Raw genomic sequence first — 12,927 nt, 5'->3', positions numbered from 1 at the left:
CGCCATTCCTCTCTACTTTGCTTTGCTGAAACCTGGATGGATCCCGAAGAGCCTCTCGAAATCATAGATTTCCTACACTGCTGCGGTGCTCGCAGAGACCACAACAGAGCGGCGGGAGTCGCTATCTACTTGCGCACAGGTCTCTCTGCAATACCAGTCGAAATGTTTGGCACGTCACATGAAGTTGGCGAACTGTGCGCCGCAAAGTTGCCCAACGGCTTGCTGGTAGTAGCTGCCTACTTCGCCCCTACCGCACTCACGAAAGACGTCGTGCACTTCCTGCAACTCGCATTAACCGTCCATCGATCCACACCGATGTTAGTAGTGGGGGACTTTAATGTTGACATAAAGACAAACAGCAATTTTCTAACACTTATGCGGGAGAACATCCCGTTCCTCTCGCTCGTAACGCGTCCCACGGCTGTGACAACCTCGCGAGGCACTTGTATAGATCTCGTCTTTGAGAATCAAGCATTGGTGTACCAAGTCGAACATATATCAGTCTATTTCTCCGACCACAAAGCTTCCTTCATGACTGTCAAGAACTGTTAGTGGAGTCTTTGTTAAAGGAATACGTGTGAAAAAAAAAAAAAAAATTCTGTGATAGCGCATACATGTGTTGCTCGATTTCTTTGCCTCAATCTATCGAAAAGGTGAAACAGCTTATTTGCTGCGCTCAAATTTCGCATTAGGAAGTAACGTAATCGTCGGTAATTTTTTTTTTTCGGCTGTTAGCAGAAAAAAAAAAATCCTTTCAGCGATTTGAAAGGATGCGCGGATATATTAAGATGTGCCTTCCTGTGCAAATCTGACCCTTTTTATTTCTCGTTTCAGAAGACTGAGGAGAAGAACGCTGTCGATCTATTTCCCCTACCTGATGCCACATCGGTAAGAGACGGGAAGTCATACTTAAGTATCGACTCACACTTGCTTCATTAACTTGCTTCATTAACTTTAGCCGTCCAACAGAAAAGAGACGCCTAGTGAAGGGCTCCAGAAATTTCGACTTTCGACCCCAGGTGGTCGAAATTTCCGGAGCCCTTCATTACGGCGTCCCCATACCCTTAGTCGACTCGCTTTGGGAGTGTCGCTTCATGTCCCAGCTTTGCAGGAGGCGACACAAGCATACGTGCTCGCTCGCTGTAAGAGTACAGCGGCGCACGTTAAACGAGATACCAATTGATATTGAATGATTAGCGAAATCCTAGTCGAAATCAAGAGGAAGAAGTGGGCTTGGGCAGTGCATGTAATGCGAAGGCAAGGAGTGGATTCCAATAGAAGGCAAGCGTAGCAGGGGGCGACAGAAAGTTAGGTGGGCGGATGAGATTAAGAAATTTGCGGGAATATGGTGGCCACAACTGGCGAAGGACAGGGTTAATTGGAGAGACATGGGAGAGGCCTTTGCCCTGCAGTGGGCGTAGTCAGGCTGATGATGATGATGATGATTAGCGCGACAGATTTTCATGCATTGCTTGAAACTATGCCAACGCTATTACGCCGTTTTAATTTAGTGGGCCGAAAGCCCACAGATATGATCATTCGCCCACCATGCAGTGGTGTGCGTTCATTGCTAATGAACCTTCGGGTCACACTACACTGGACAGCACTCTACCAGCGGATTGATGAAGTTGAGTGCACTTTTCTGGAACAATACTGACGCACAGTGAACGAGAAATATGGCTGGCTCATCATAGCAGTGTCTTACGTCCCGATTGAGTAGAAAACCCACTTTTTACTCACTGAAGCCATGCTCTTTGCAAATTGGCGCAGACAGCTCACGTAACCAGTCTTTACATTGAAGTGAGGTCGAGGACTTAGTTTGACCAGTGAAATCGACTAGCATACTTGACAAGGATGAAGGTGAAGAGAAAATAGAAATGTAAGTTGGACGACACTTCCCGTGAGAGAAGTGCTCGCATCACCCTGGTGGAGGGAACAGGAAAACGAGATTGCGTTTGTCCCACATGTACGTGGGACAACTGCATGGAAGCTTTTGAGAATATCTTCTGTGGTATCGCAATAACGAAGTGCCCGAGAGTGCTAGATGAAGCACCCACGGGGTCGCAAACGGTGAAGTCCAGGATGTCGGGACGTCTAGCTCGCACCTTTCCCTCGATGTTACGGCGTGTCAGCTAGGACGTCTGCTATTACAGAGCAAACATGCCCTGTCGCTGTGCTTCTGATGTACAGTTTTCACCTTTAATTGTCCGTCACTCGTACAAACCGCGCCACGCTTGCTGTTTGGTTATAGACTTAGAGTATTATTTTAGGTTTAGGTTTATTGGGTTTTAACGTCCCAAAGCAACTCGGGCTGTGAGGGACGCCGTAGAGTAGGTCTCCGGAAATTTCTCCCACCTGGGGTTCTTTAACGTGCACTGACATCGCACAGTACACGGGTATAGTATTATATTGGAGATGTGCGACCTCAAGTATAAGAAAAACTGTAGGAGAAAATGTTCCCGCAATATTCTTGATCCAGGTCGTAAACACATCTCGTAAGCATTCGTCACGAAATACGCAGGCAGATAAGCCTAAGGTGATATAGAGGGAAAATCCAGTTTGCCTCGGGCTTGGCCGACTCTCGCGGCCCGCTTGCTTCGTCATCAGCATCAACAGCGCCGCACTGACCAGTGCTGTAGAAACGTTTGATGCCTCAGACGGCGCTTGGTTTGGTTTGGCGAGGGAGTCAAAAATAGGAGTAGCAACCAAGCTGTATGCTCACAGAAAGTATAGATAAGACCACGTTAAAAGATTAGTTCAAAACAAAGCGAAGGCAGGTGTGTAGCGTAGAGAAAGTTGGATGGAGCTAAGGAGAGGTCCAGTGCTCGGGCTCGTACCTTGGGCAGGACGACAGCAGCTTCCTCCTCACAGCGAGTAGGCTCCTGTGGGCTGGTGACTTGCTATTAGCGCAAAAGCATGAACGCACATAAGCTTTTCCTGCTGAGCAGTTATGACAGGTAGTCTACTTTTATATATCGGTGAATTTTCGCAACCCGTTACCTTCCTTGCCTTGTCGTCACAGTCGCACTCTTTTACTCCCAGGGCCCTCCGGTAATGTCACCACCTGTGCGTGTCCGATCCAAGTTGGTTCCTGTCTTTGCCAGTGTCGCCGTAGCAGCTATGATAATCGCCAGTGTGATGATTGCAAAATGGGTAAAGCGAGCTCCCAGGGTGGCTTTATGCGAGAAGCCAGGATGCCTAAGGCACGCCAAAGAGCTGAAGAGCGCCATGAACAGCGACGTCGAGCCGTGCTCCAATTTCTACAGCTTCGTGTGCGGCTCCTGGAAGCCGATTGGAGGCGAGAGTTCCATGATTGAACGGATATTTGCTGAAACGCGTAAGGCCGCCATGGAAGAACTGCAGGCAGATCCCAAGGGGGCCCCGGTTCCTCTGGCACTGGAGTACTTCAACAGCTGCGTGGCTGCCGTGCCCGATGATTTGGTGAAGGGTGAGATAGAGAAGTTCAAGCGTTTCAAGGAGGACCTTGGCCTTACGTGGCCCGAAGAGTGGCCGGAGAGGAGCAAACTCAACATGCCCCCGCTGAAGATCCTGCTGAACTTGTCGGTGAACTGGAACATAAATCTATTGTTTAAAGTTCATGTTATGCCCGCGTACCGCGGCCGGTCCAAGGCGCTGTACATCAGCAGCGGGGACTGGACTACCAAGTGGCAAAACCGTACGGACGAGCAGTTTGCAGCGCTTGTCAAGGAACACACCGGTTACCTGGGTGTGCCTACGCCAAGTGGCATCATGGAACTAAAGAAGTATACTCAGATTATAATCAACGCAACTGTTGCGTTCACAGCAGACGCCAGTTACGAGGACAGGCGGAAGCTCAAGGACGTTGACCTGGATATGAAGTCTGGAGGGGATCGGTGGTTGAGACACCTGAATGAAATTTACAGCCCCCAGTACACATGGAAGCAAGATGACATTGTACTAATCAAACACCCCGACATACTTAAGCGTCTCCAGCACTTGCAGGAAAAGGTGCCTGAAGCATCGCTTCGGATGGGCCTTTCATGGATGTTCATTCACATGTACCTATGGAGGGTTCTTGGCAAACCAGAGCTGTGGACAAACGGCGACGCTACTACGCTCGAGACCATCACAAAACTGACCTGCTTGAAACACGTAGAGGATACGTTCGGTCTGGTTGTGTCGGCCAAGCACATACACGAGCGGTTCACCAAAACCTTGCGTAATAATATAAACACCTTTTTCGAAGAGGTTAGAGTCCAATTAAAGAGCGACTTCGCCAACGCCTCGTGGATCGATGACGTGACCAAAAAGAAGACCTACGCTAAATTGGATAACATCTGGAGATACATGTTGCCCGACGACCGCTTCTTTTCCAGCTACAGCCTGGCCGCGCTGTACAAAAAGTTCCCAGCGGTCAGCAAGTCGTTCATGGACAACTTCATTAACATGGCCAAGACGTTCCGAAAGACAATGGACAAAGATGATTTCGTCACCATCTTCAGCAGAAAGCTCAGCAGTGCTCAGGCGGCCAGTCACTACAGCTATTTCTACAACACCGTGTCCATGGAGGTCGGCGCCCTCGAGCCTCCGTTGCTCTACTCTGACGGCTCGTTCGCCATGATCTACGGCTCCCTGGGAACGATCCTGGCGGCTGCGATGGTGCGGGCATTCGACGCGCGTGGCGTACTGTACAACGAGAAAGGCGAGGAAGAGCCGTGGTGGAGAAATGGCCGCGAGGAATTCGACAAGCGAGTCAAATGTAACCTCGGCGCCGCTTCGTCCACGGCTTCTTCCCCGCAAGATCCGCCGTCGGACGGGAATGTCAGCCCATTGGCCTCTTTGGCGCTGGCCGTGCGCACCTCGTTCCACGCGTACCGTGCAGCTATTAGGAAGGAAGGCATCGTGGACGTGTTCCCTCTGATGGGACTGGAAGACTACGTGGACGATCAGGTCTTCTTCATGACGTACTGCCTCATGACCTGCGCCATCGACAGCAACGGCGACCCGTGCAATGTACCTTTGCGCCACTCGCAGAGATTCGCCACCACCTTTGGCTGCAGCTCCGGCGACGCAATGAATCCGGACGAGAAGTGCTCCTTCTTTTGAATGACCTAGTTGGTTTCGGCTTCTATTTGTGTACATATTTTACTTTTCCTTCTACTTATAAGTGGACCTCTTAATTTTTTACAACGTAAATCATTCTCTGACGTCCCTTTTCAATATGCTTTGTAAACGAACCCCTCTGCTCCGCTTAGCGATATATAGTGAGAGTGCTGCTCGATATAGAGTAAGACCACCAAGACAGAGAGCGGCTCTCTTGTAATACTGCCTACTGCACATCGCGGAACGGCGATTTCTTTAGCATGACTGGTACCTAAAGACATCGCGGCTTGATACTACTTGCTGCTACTGCTTGTACAAGTTTCATGTACAGTCTTAATGGCGATCTTTGCGGAATTTTACAACCATTAGCTCTAGCGCTTATTGCTCAGCATTTCTTTTTCCTTTTTTCCCCTTTGTTCCCCTCCCCAAGTGTAGGGTAGCCAACTGGGCATTGCCTGGTTAACCTCCCTGCCTTTCCGTCCATTTCTCTCTCTCTCTTTGCTCAGCATTGCGAATGTGATCGCTCGAACTTTGACTGACCGTCATCTGTACGAGTTCAAGACTATAACTTGATCACGGCATATTTTTTTTAATCGCTGTTCAATGCGTAGATTTGCTCTGCACTGTCGTGTTTGCCCATACTTGTTTTAAAACGGACCTATTTGAGGATTATTGGTGCATAAGGCATGCTTCAAAGCTCTCAGGTGCGATGCCTTGGTATTGTCCTTTCCATTGGCAGCTGTTAACCTCGTGACTGTCACAGGGTTTCACGTTTTTTACTTGAGCATGCGAAACGCTTTCTGTACGCGACTGCAACAACACTGCAAGAGGAAGACTTCTGAACTGTTCTTCTTCTGAACTGTTCGCGTTACATAGTGTTCTCTGCGGGTGCAGCGCGTGTTTTTCTTTTTTTCCATATTCGTCGGAAAACCGGTTTATTGTCGGTCTTAGTGAGATTAAATCACTTCGTTCACAGTGTCTTCACACGTGCGCATAGCTTGTCTGGAGTAGCTTTGGGCGGTATACTGCTTGTATACGTACGTAATGTGCCGCTAATGTCGAGAGCTTAGATTTTGAACTCTTTGCGATAAGCGGCGTGGAACCATCTCAAGCGAGGCACGAGAGATTAGCACAGAAATTATCTTCAAGACGGACGTTCAGTTTACCGCTACAAATTAAAGGGCCTTACGTTTCGTCCCTTACAAAAGTAGTCAATGGACTGTTTAGATACTTCTGATAGACTCTAGTACCTTGTACCTTTCTATTCATAGTCTATTGACTGTCTATAGACAAGTCTACTAAAAGTGTATGGCCATAAATCTGTAGATTCTCATAGACTGTCTGTAGGGCTTGTATTGCCTATCGACTAGTCTATAGGATTCGTCTATAGAAAACTTAGACTAAATAGAGGAGTCTATGGACAGTATATAGACTATGTAAATACAATTTTGTAAGGGACGTGACCGATAGCTGCTCCTTTCTCCGGCTTACAGGAGCGTCCATAGATGCCTAGGTATTCTATCGAGGCTAAAGAATCGAGATTATCTCCTCTGTCCGCTTCCTCCGAGCGCAACTGGGCAACATACAAAACATCCTCCCACACCGACACGGCTGTGTACGCGGCGGACTATTATGAAAACTAGTGCTGTTCAGTGTTATTTAGGCGACCTTGTACCAGAGTTCTCAGTCAGCTGATTAACTGAAAATATTCTTTATGGAATCTTCCCGCTGAGCAGGGTCATCGCCGTGCAAAATGACCTCCTACTGCAGTTGAACTCTGCAGTGCGGGAAATGATGCTCGCACTGAAGTGCCGCAGAAACCTGACGGGCAACCCTTAGAGTGCATTTCAGCATGAAAAAAAAGTGTCGACAGCGGGATCATAACGCAATACATTAGGTTAGAAAGTTTCTACTTTCTAACCTAATGTATTGTTTATATTGGATCGTATGTATTAGTTTGGAGGCAGCGAGCGCGTGCCAAGCGCTGTTGGCGCACACCGCCACATAGGCCGAAGATGGATGAATGAATGGTATGGGCGTCCATTTTGAAAAAAAAAGGGGGGGGGGGACTTCGCCGGGTCGACTAAGATCATCGCTCTACGTTTAATGCGTTAGTGCGTTCTCAGCTCGTTCCTAAAAAATGTGGCGTCGGTAGGGCCATCCCTACTGCTCTCTGAGCACCCTCGAGTGGGTGCGCCTCCGGGCAACCACTGGTAAAGAAATTGGCAGTGGTTTAGCTCTGGTTAAACCCAGAGGATCGCGAAAGCAACGAGGAGAGAGAGGCGATGGAGAGCGCGCGGCAGCGGCGGCGGCACCTCTGAGTCACCCGCGCAGCGACGGCGGCGGCGCGCCAGCTGTGCGCCGTGTGACGTCACTGCTCCTCGCGCATGCGCAGTATGGCCTTTCGCCAGGTCCGCTAAATGGCTCGGCGACTCGCGTAAGTGTTGCTTTCGCAACAAAAAAGTGCACCTCCCACCCAATGCACTTCCCGCACCTCGCAGCACTACCCGAATACGTGGCGGATTCTTTAACCTCATGGCGGAAATCTGGGCTGTTTGTTGCTCACCATGTCATAAAAAGTCAGTCTAGTGACACTGAGACCAAAAGCGGGATCCTGTCTTTTTATATTTCTTGGTACCCGTCTGAAGCGCTAGTTTTTTTTCTTTTTTTACTCTAACCCCTACAATCCCGGTGGGGTGGCCTAGGGGTTATAGGATCCACTACAGCATATCAACTCAAACATACTTCCATTTCTTCGCGATCACAAGCAGCCAACCGTGGAGGAAGGAGGGAATTTAGGAGAGGCCGTTACGTCACATTTCTTGAAGCCGGACGTGGGATCTCCCTCTCGCTAGTTTCGCCTCAGCGCGCTTGCGCATGCGCAGCAGAAAGTCTCGTGTCGCGCTGGGCCGCCGGCAAGTGACAGACGCGCCGATGATGCAGGTGACGCCGCTGCGCCATGGACCAGCGACTACCAGTAGTCCTTGCGAAAACACGAGACTTCGTGCACAAGTTAGTCCTGCAGCTCAAACAGCGAAGGCTTCTTCTATGCTTTCTTTCCTCCATCCCAGCTAACGCTGGATCTTTCGCGTTACAAACTCGTAACAGCTGCTATTCGTTTCTTTTTATGCGTAACATATTGCAATTACTCAATTCAGCCCTTGGGCGCGGCCGGGCAGCCACCAAACCACGTGACGTGACGTCACGTGGTGAAGTGACGTCACCAAACAACGTAAAAAAAGTACAAAAAGGAAAAAACAAAAAAAAACAAAAAAAAAGGACGGGTGAGCATGGTGGCGGTTGCCACCGCCCCGTTTCAAAGGGGGCGCTCCTATCCATCCATCCATACGTCACGGAGGAAAAGCTGCTGAGAAAATCGAGTGCCGCCAAGCAATACCTCGCGCAAAAGACCGCGCAATATGCAACGCATTCTTGGCTTAACCAAGCTAAGCCTGGGCATTTTTTTCTCTTATTCTAATTATTTTTTGGTGTGGCTAATTAAAAGACGAAATTTTCATTGCTTTTCGAAAATAAAATAAAATTATGGCGAGTACTATATGCGAACGTTCGAATTTTTGAATAAAGAATCGAATATCCTTCGATTCGTCGAACGAATCAACTAGCGCAGGTTCAAAATTTTTCGAAACAAATCTGATATGTTATTCAGTTCCTGAATATGTTTCGAATAATTGGCAGGAAGGTCGAATAAGGACCGCCGTATTTTTATTCCACGACTTCTGCAAAAAACAGAGAGAGAGTGAGAGAGACGTTAATGAATAAAGGACAGGTCTGCCTGGTTATGAGCCTAGCATGCTACTCCAGACGTGGGTGAAAAAGAGAGAAAAAGGGAAAAAAGAAAGGCGTCATCAAGCATACTCAACATTCACGTACTCATAAACACTCATGATTATCTAACGTTGTCCCCTAAACCCTTGTCCCTAAGAAAAATTAAGGAAGCTTTTGCCCCTCGCTCAGCCGAAGCCGCATCACTCCAGGTACCAAGGACATGCTCCAGGTGCACAGGGCCGTCCTGATAGAGTCCTAAAGCACTTAACAGTGCCTTGCGATGGGGATTAAAGATTTGGCAGTAGCAGATCAAGTGCTGAAGATTCTCGCGCACACCACATGCCGGGCACAGAGGGCTACTTGATGCACCAATTTTATAAGAATAGAATTTAGTGAAGGCAACGTCCAGATGAATTCGGTGCAGGCAATTACGATCACGTGTATCTAAATTGCATGGCATGCGGAAATCACACGTTGGGTCTATACGAAGAAGGGGTCTATGCTGACGTTGCGGATCACACCACAAAGAGCGTTCCATCTGCCAAGATTTAGTTGCCAGAAGTGGTGACACAGTAAACGTTCTTAAAACTTGTTTTACTGTTCCTGAAGCGCATAGGCATCGAAGGCTTAAAGCAGCAGATATGCTGACATCAAACTGATTAGACCTCTTGAAGCCGCCGCGGTGGCTCAGTGGTTATGGTGCTCGGCTGCTGACCCGAAAGACGCGGGTTCGATCACGGCCGCGGCGGCTGAATTTCTTTGGAGGAGAAATTCTAGAGGCCCGTGTACTGTGCGATGTCAGTGCACGTAAAAGAACCCCAGGTGGTCGAAATTTCCGGAGCCCTCCACTACGGCGTCTCTCATAGCCTTAGTCGCTTTGGGACGTTAAACCACATAAACCAACCAACCAGACCTCTTGGAGGAACGTTGTTAACCTCGTACAATGGCTCACACAGGGGGATCGGCCAAGAAGTGGGGAGCACAGAGAGGCTTTCAGGCGAAAGCCTTCAATGCCTCATCGTTGTCGACAGAAGGCTGTCAGCAGAAGCTTGCCAGCGGAGGTGTCACGCTTTTGACGGGTGTCCAGAGAGATATGTGAGGCAGTTGCTGCGTAATTTCCTTTCCTCGAATACAATTTTCGTTTTCTTTTTTACGGCCCCTCTTCTTTCACTCCCACTCCCTCCCTTCATGTACGGTGCGGTTCACGTGTCCACCGAGATGACAGAGAATTAATGCGCCATTTCCTTTCCTCAAAAAGCGTTGCGTTCAAAGGGCAAGGGCATCGCTCCGAACGGGTGGTGGCGTTCCGTGGACTCCCTGGCAGCGCTACAACACGCTGTCGCGTTCCACACCTAAAGGCGAAGATTAAGCGTCATTAATTAGCAGTTAATTAGTATTTAGTCATTAATTATCAATCAGCCATTAATTAGTAATTAGTCATTGCTTAGTAATTAGTTATTAATTATGTGTGACTTCACCAGTGCCATAGAGGTAGTCAAAGTGGTACGGAAAACGCTTTCGCCTCTACGCACTTTAGACAGTCAGAGTGCTCCCTGAATTTTTTGTGATGAATTTTTTCATGCACAAAAAATAGAGGAACGTTGGTTGATTGGTTGGCCTCAATTAAAATGGCACATACCCACTACATGGGCGTGGCCAAGAACAGGCGGTGAACTGTTGGAAAGAGGAGCATTTTTAGAGGAAAAGGAGTAGTAATAGGGTATAGACTGAACGTTCCCATGAATGGAAGTGGAAGAAGTCGTCGATATGCACTGCCACCGTCAGACCTTTGGGATCCTGCCAGCTGCGAAACATCGACACAATGTCCAATCATTACTAGTGGTCTGTTTTTGGAAATTAGCCGATTGCAGCGCCTTCTATGAGCATAAAAATAAGCTATTAACTCTCTTGCAACTTGGTATTTTTTTAGTTCATTCGTGCTGTGAGCAGGGTAAAGGTGTCGTGACAGTACTAATTTTAAATAAGGAGCGATTAAATTGTCACATGCAGGGTCACAGTGAGGGTTATCGCAACTAATATGATCACTGCGTTCTGGCCACTGTAGCTGGCCCGCTCGCGAGACCAGCACGAGCCGGGATTCGACTGTTCCGAGACGGTTGCGCTGTGCCAACCACCGACGGCTTGAGGTTACGCACCTGCGCGAGTCGAGCAGCTGCCTATAGTTTCGAGGACGTCCTCGGCTTTCCAGCGGAGCCTGCGGCGACATGGGAAGCACCGCTCCTCCACCGATGGGCGTTGACCAGCCGGCCTCCAGGAGGTCCACGCGCTCGAAATCGCTCTCAACGAAGTCGTCCAGGGTAACCGGGGCAGAAGGCAGCCGCTTTTTCAGTCTGTTTCGCTTGTAGCTACTGGAGATTTTAGCATAGCGTTACCATGTGCCGCAACTGTGTGGCGCTGTGAGCAGTGAGCGCATGAGCAAAAACTCACACCGCGAGCCAGATCTGACCGCTTATTTACTATATAGGCTGGTTAAGAGCAACCAAGACGTCGGTCCTGTCGTTTTGTGTACCTCCTTTGTTTCCGTCTGCCGCGCCCTCTACTTTCTCGGAGCCTGAAATTTTTGCGTGAAGGATACCACACGTCCTGAAACGTGGGTAACTAGGCTTAAACAGGTGAATTTCTCGCAGTAAACCAGTGAAAAGAAGACTGATATCGTAGCGATGCGAATGATTAACCAAACGAGAAGAGCCTGGGAATCGAACGAGAGAGTCCGGAAGCGGGTATGCCTTTCAAACGTACTTCACCTTCGGGCAGCTGGGTTTCTCACCTTGATATCCTAGGACATGCAAGGTCGTGCTGGATTTACTCACTTTCGGTGGTGGCGCTGCTTCGATCAGTGGGTGCGCTTGAGATGGTTGGCATTAACGCAACCTGCCACACGCACTAGACGCTAGTTTTGGGTTTTCCCTTTCGTTGTGCAGTGACAGTGACCGTTCTCCTCCACTCGGTCTGTAGGACGGCACTGTGCGCTTGTCTGTTCATCCACTGCACTGCTGTGCTCCCTCATGTGCAGTAAAGTCTAGCATCGCCACGCACTGCATAGCGTATATGCGAACGAAGGAAAAAATCGCAGCCAATCACGTCGCATCGAATCAAGCACTCACTACGGCTTGAGTGACCGGTGCGCCGATATCACCCAGAATATTGCTGCTACTACTACTACTGCTACTACTATTACGACTGCTACTACTACCACTACTGCCATTACTAGCGCTACTACCCTACTAACCTCTAACCGCAACTGCTAGTACTATTTTTACCACTAATACGACTACTGCTGCTACGAGGGTTCCCTGTTGTAGTGTAGCTCTATGCTGACTTGCATGGCGTCGCAGAAATAGATTCACGCGCTATCCCTCCTTCCCATTTCGCCCAGCCACGACTGTAGCTTGCTCCGAGCGGAAAGTGGGAGTCGAACCTGCGTCCTTGTTTGCAGTGGGCGTGCGAAAACGCTTACGCTCACGTACTGGTTGACCCTGCACTGCGCGAATCTCGCTGTTTTGAAAACCGCTTGTTTCGCTGCGTCAGACCTCTTAAATAATTCCACTTTCATTCCGCTTTTCTTTTGTTTTTCAAGCACGGAAAGCACGTGAAACGCGACAAATCACGAGATTTCAGGGATGCACTGGGCACGGAGGGCGAAGACGGCAAGGTAAGCATGTATAGCTTGAAATTTTCACCTTTACAGTGAGCTACCACTGATAACGCGCAATCATGCGGTGGCGTGCATTCGTTTACGCTGTTAGCAAATGACTCATTTTGCCCACCAGTCGGTGGGCAGGTAAGCATGAACAGCCTGCCCACCGTGTTAGGCGGCAGCTCAATTAACCACGAAGAGCCACCTGTATCGCAACGCAAACAAAGCAACTTAAGCCCCGCCCATTGCAGCACCTGCCATAGAAGGGCAGTGGCGCATCTTAACTTGAGACCCCGCCGCGGTGGCTCAGTGGTTACGGCGTTCGGCTGCTGATCTGAAAGACGCGGGTTCGATCCCGGCCGCGGCGGCCGAATTTCGATGAAGGCGACTAGAGGCCT

General features: G+C 49.2%; 1 protein-coding gene across 1 annotated transcript; it reads left to right on the top strand.

Annotated features, from left to right (window-relative positions):
* Window positions 1-3,054: 3,054 nt before the first annotated feature.
* LOC149358431 (neprilysin-1-like) lies at window positions 3,055-5,088 on the top strand. Its single transcript, XM_089568839.1, has one exon. It carries the CDS (start codon window positions 3,055-3,057, stop codon window positions 5,086-5,088), a length of 2,034 nt encoding a protein of 677 aa, XP_089424965.1.
* Window positions 5,089-12,927: the final 7,839 nt, after the last annotated feature.

Source organism: Amblyomma mixtum, chromosome 2 (genome assembly GCF_055824585.1).
Source record: "Amblyomma mixtum isolate Tamu chromosome 2, ASM5582458v1, whole genome shotgun sequence".
In the NCBI taxonomy this organism is placed as follows: Eukaryota; Metazoa; Arthropoda; class Arachnida; order Ixodida; family Ixodidae; genus Amblyomma; species Amblyomma mixtum.
Note: the sequence above shows the minus strand (reverse complement) of the source record. Positions and strands in the feature narration are given on the sequence as shown.

Bases quoted from the DNA above. Each gene is read 5' to 3' on its own strand.
- LOC149358431 (XM_089568839.1), top strand. From the start codon at position 3,055: ATGTCACCACCTGTGCGTGTCCGATCCAAGTTGGTTCCTGTCTTTGCC.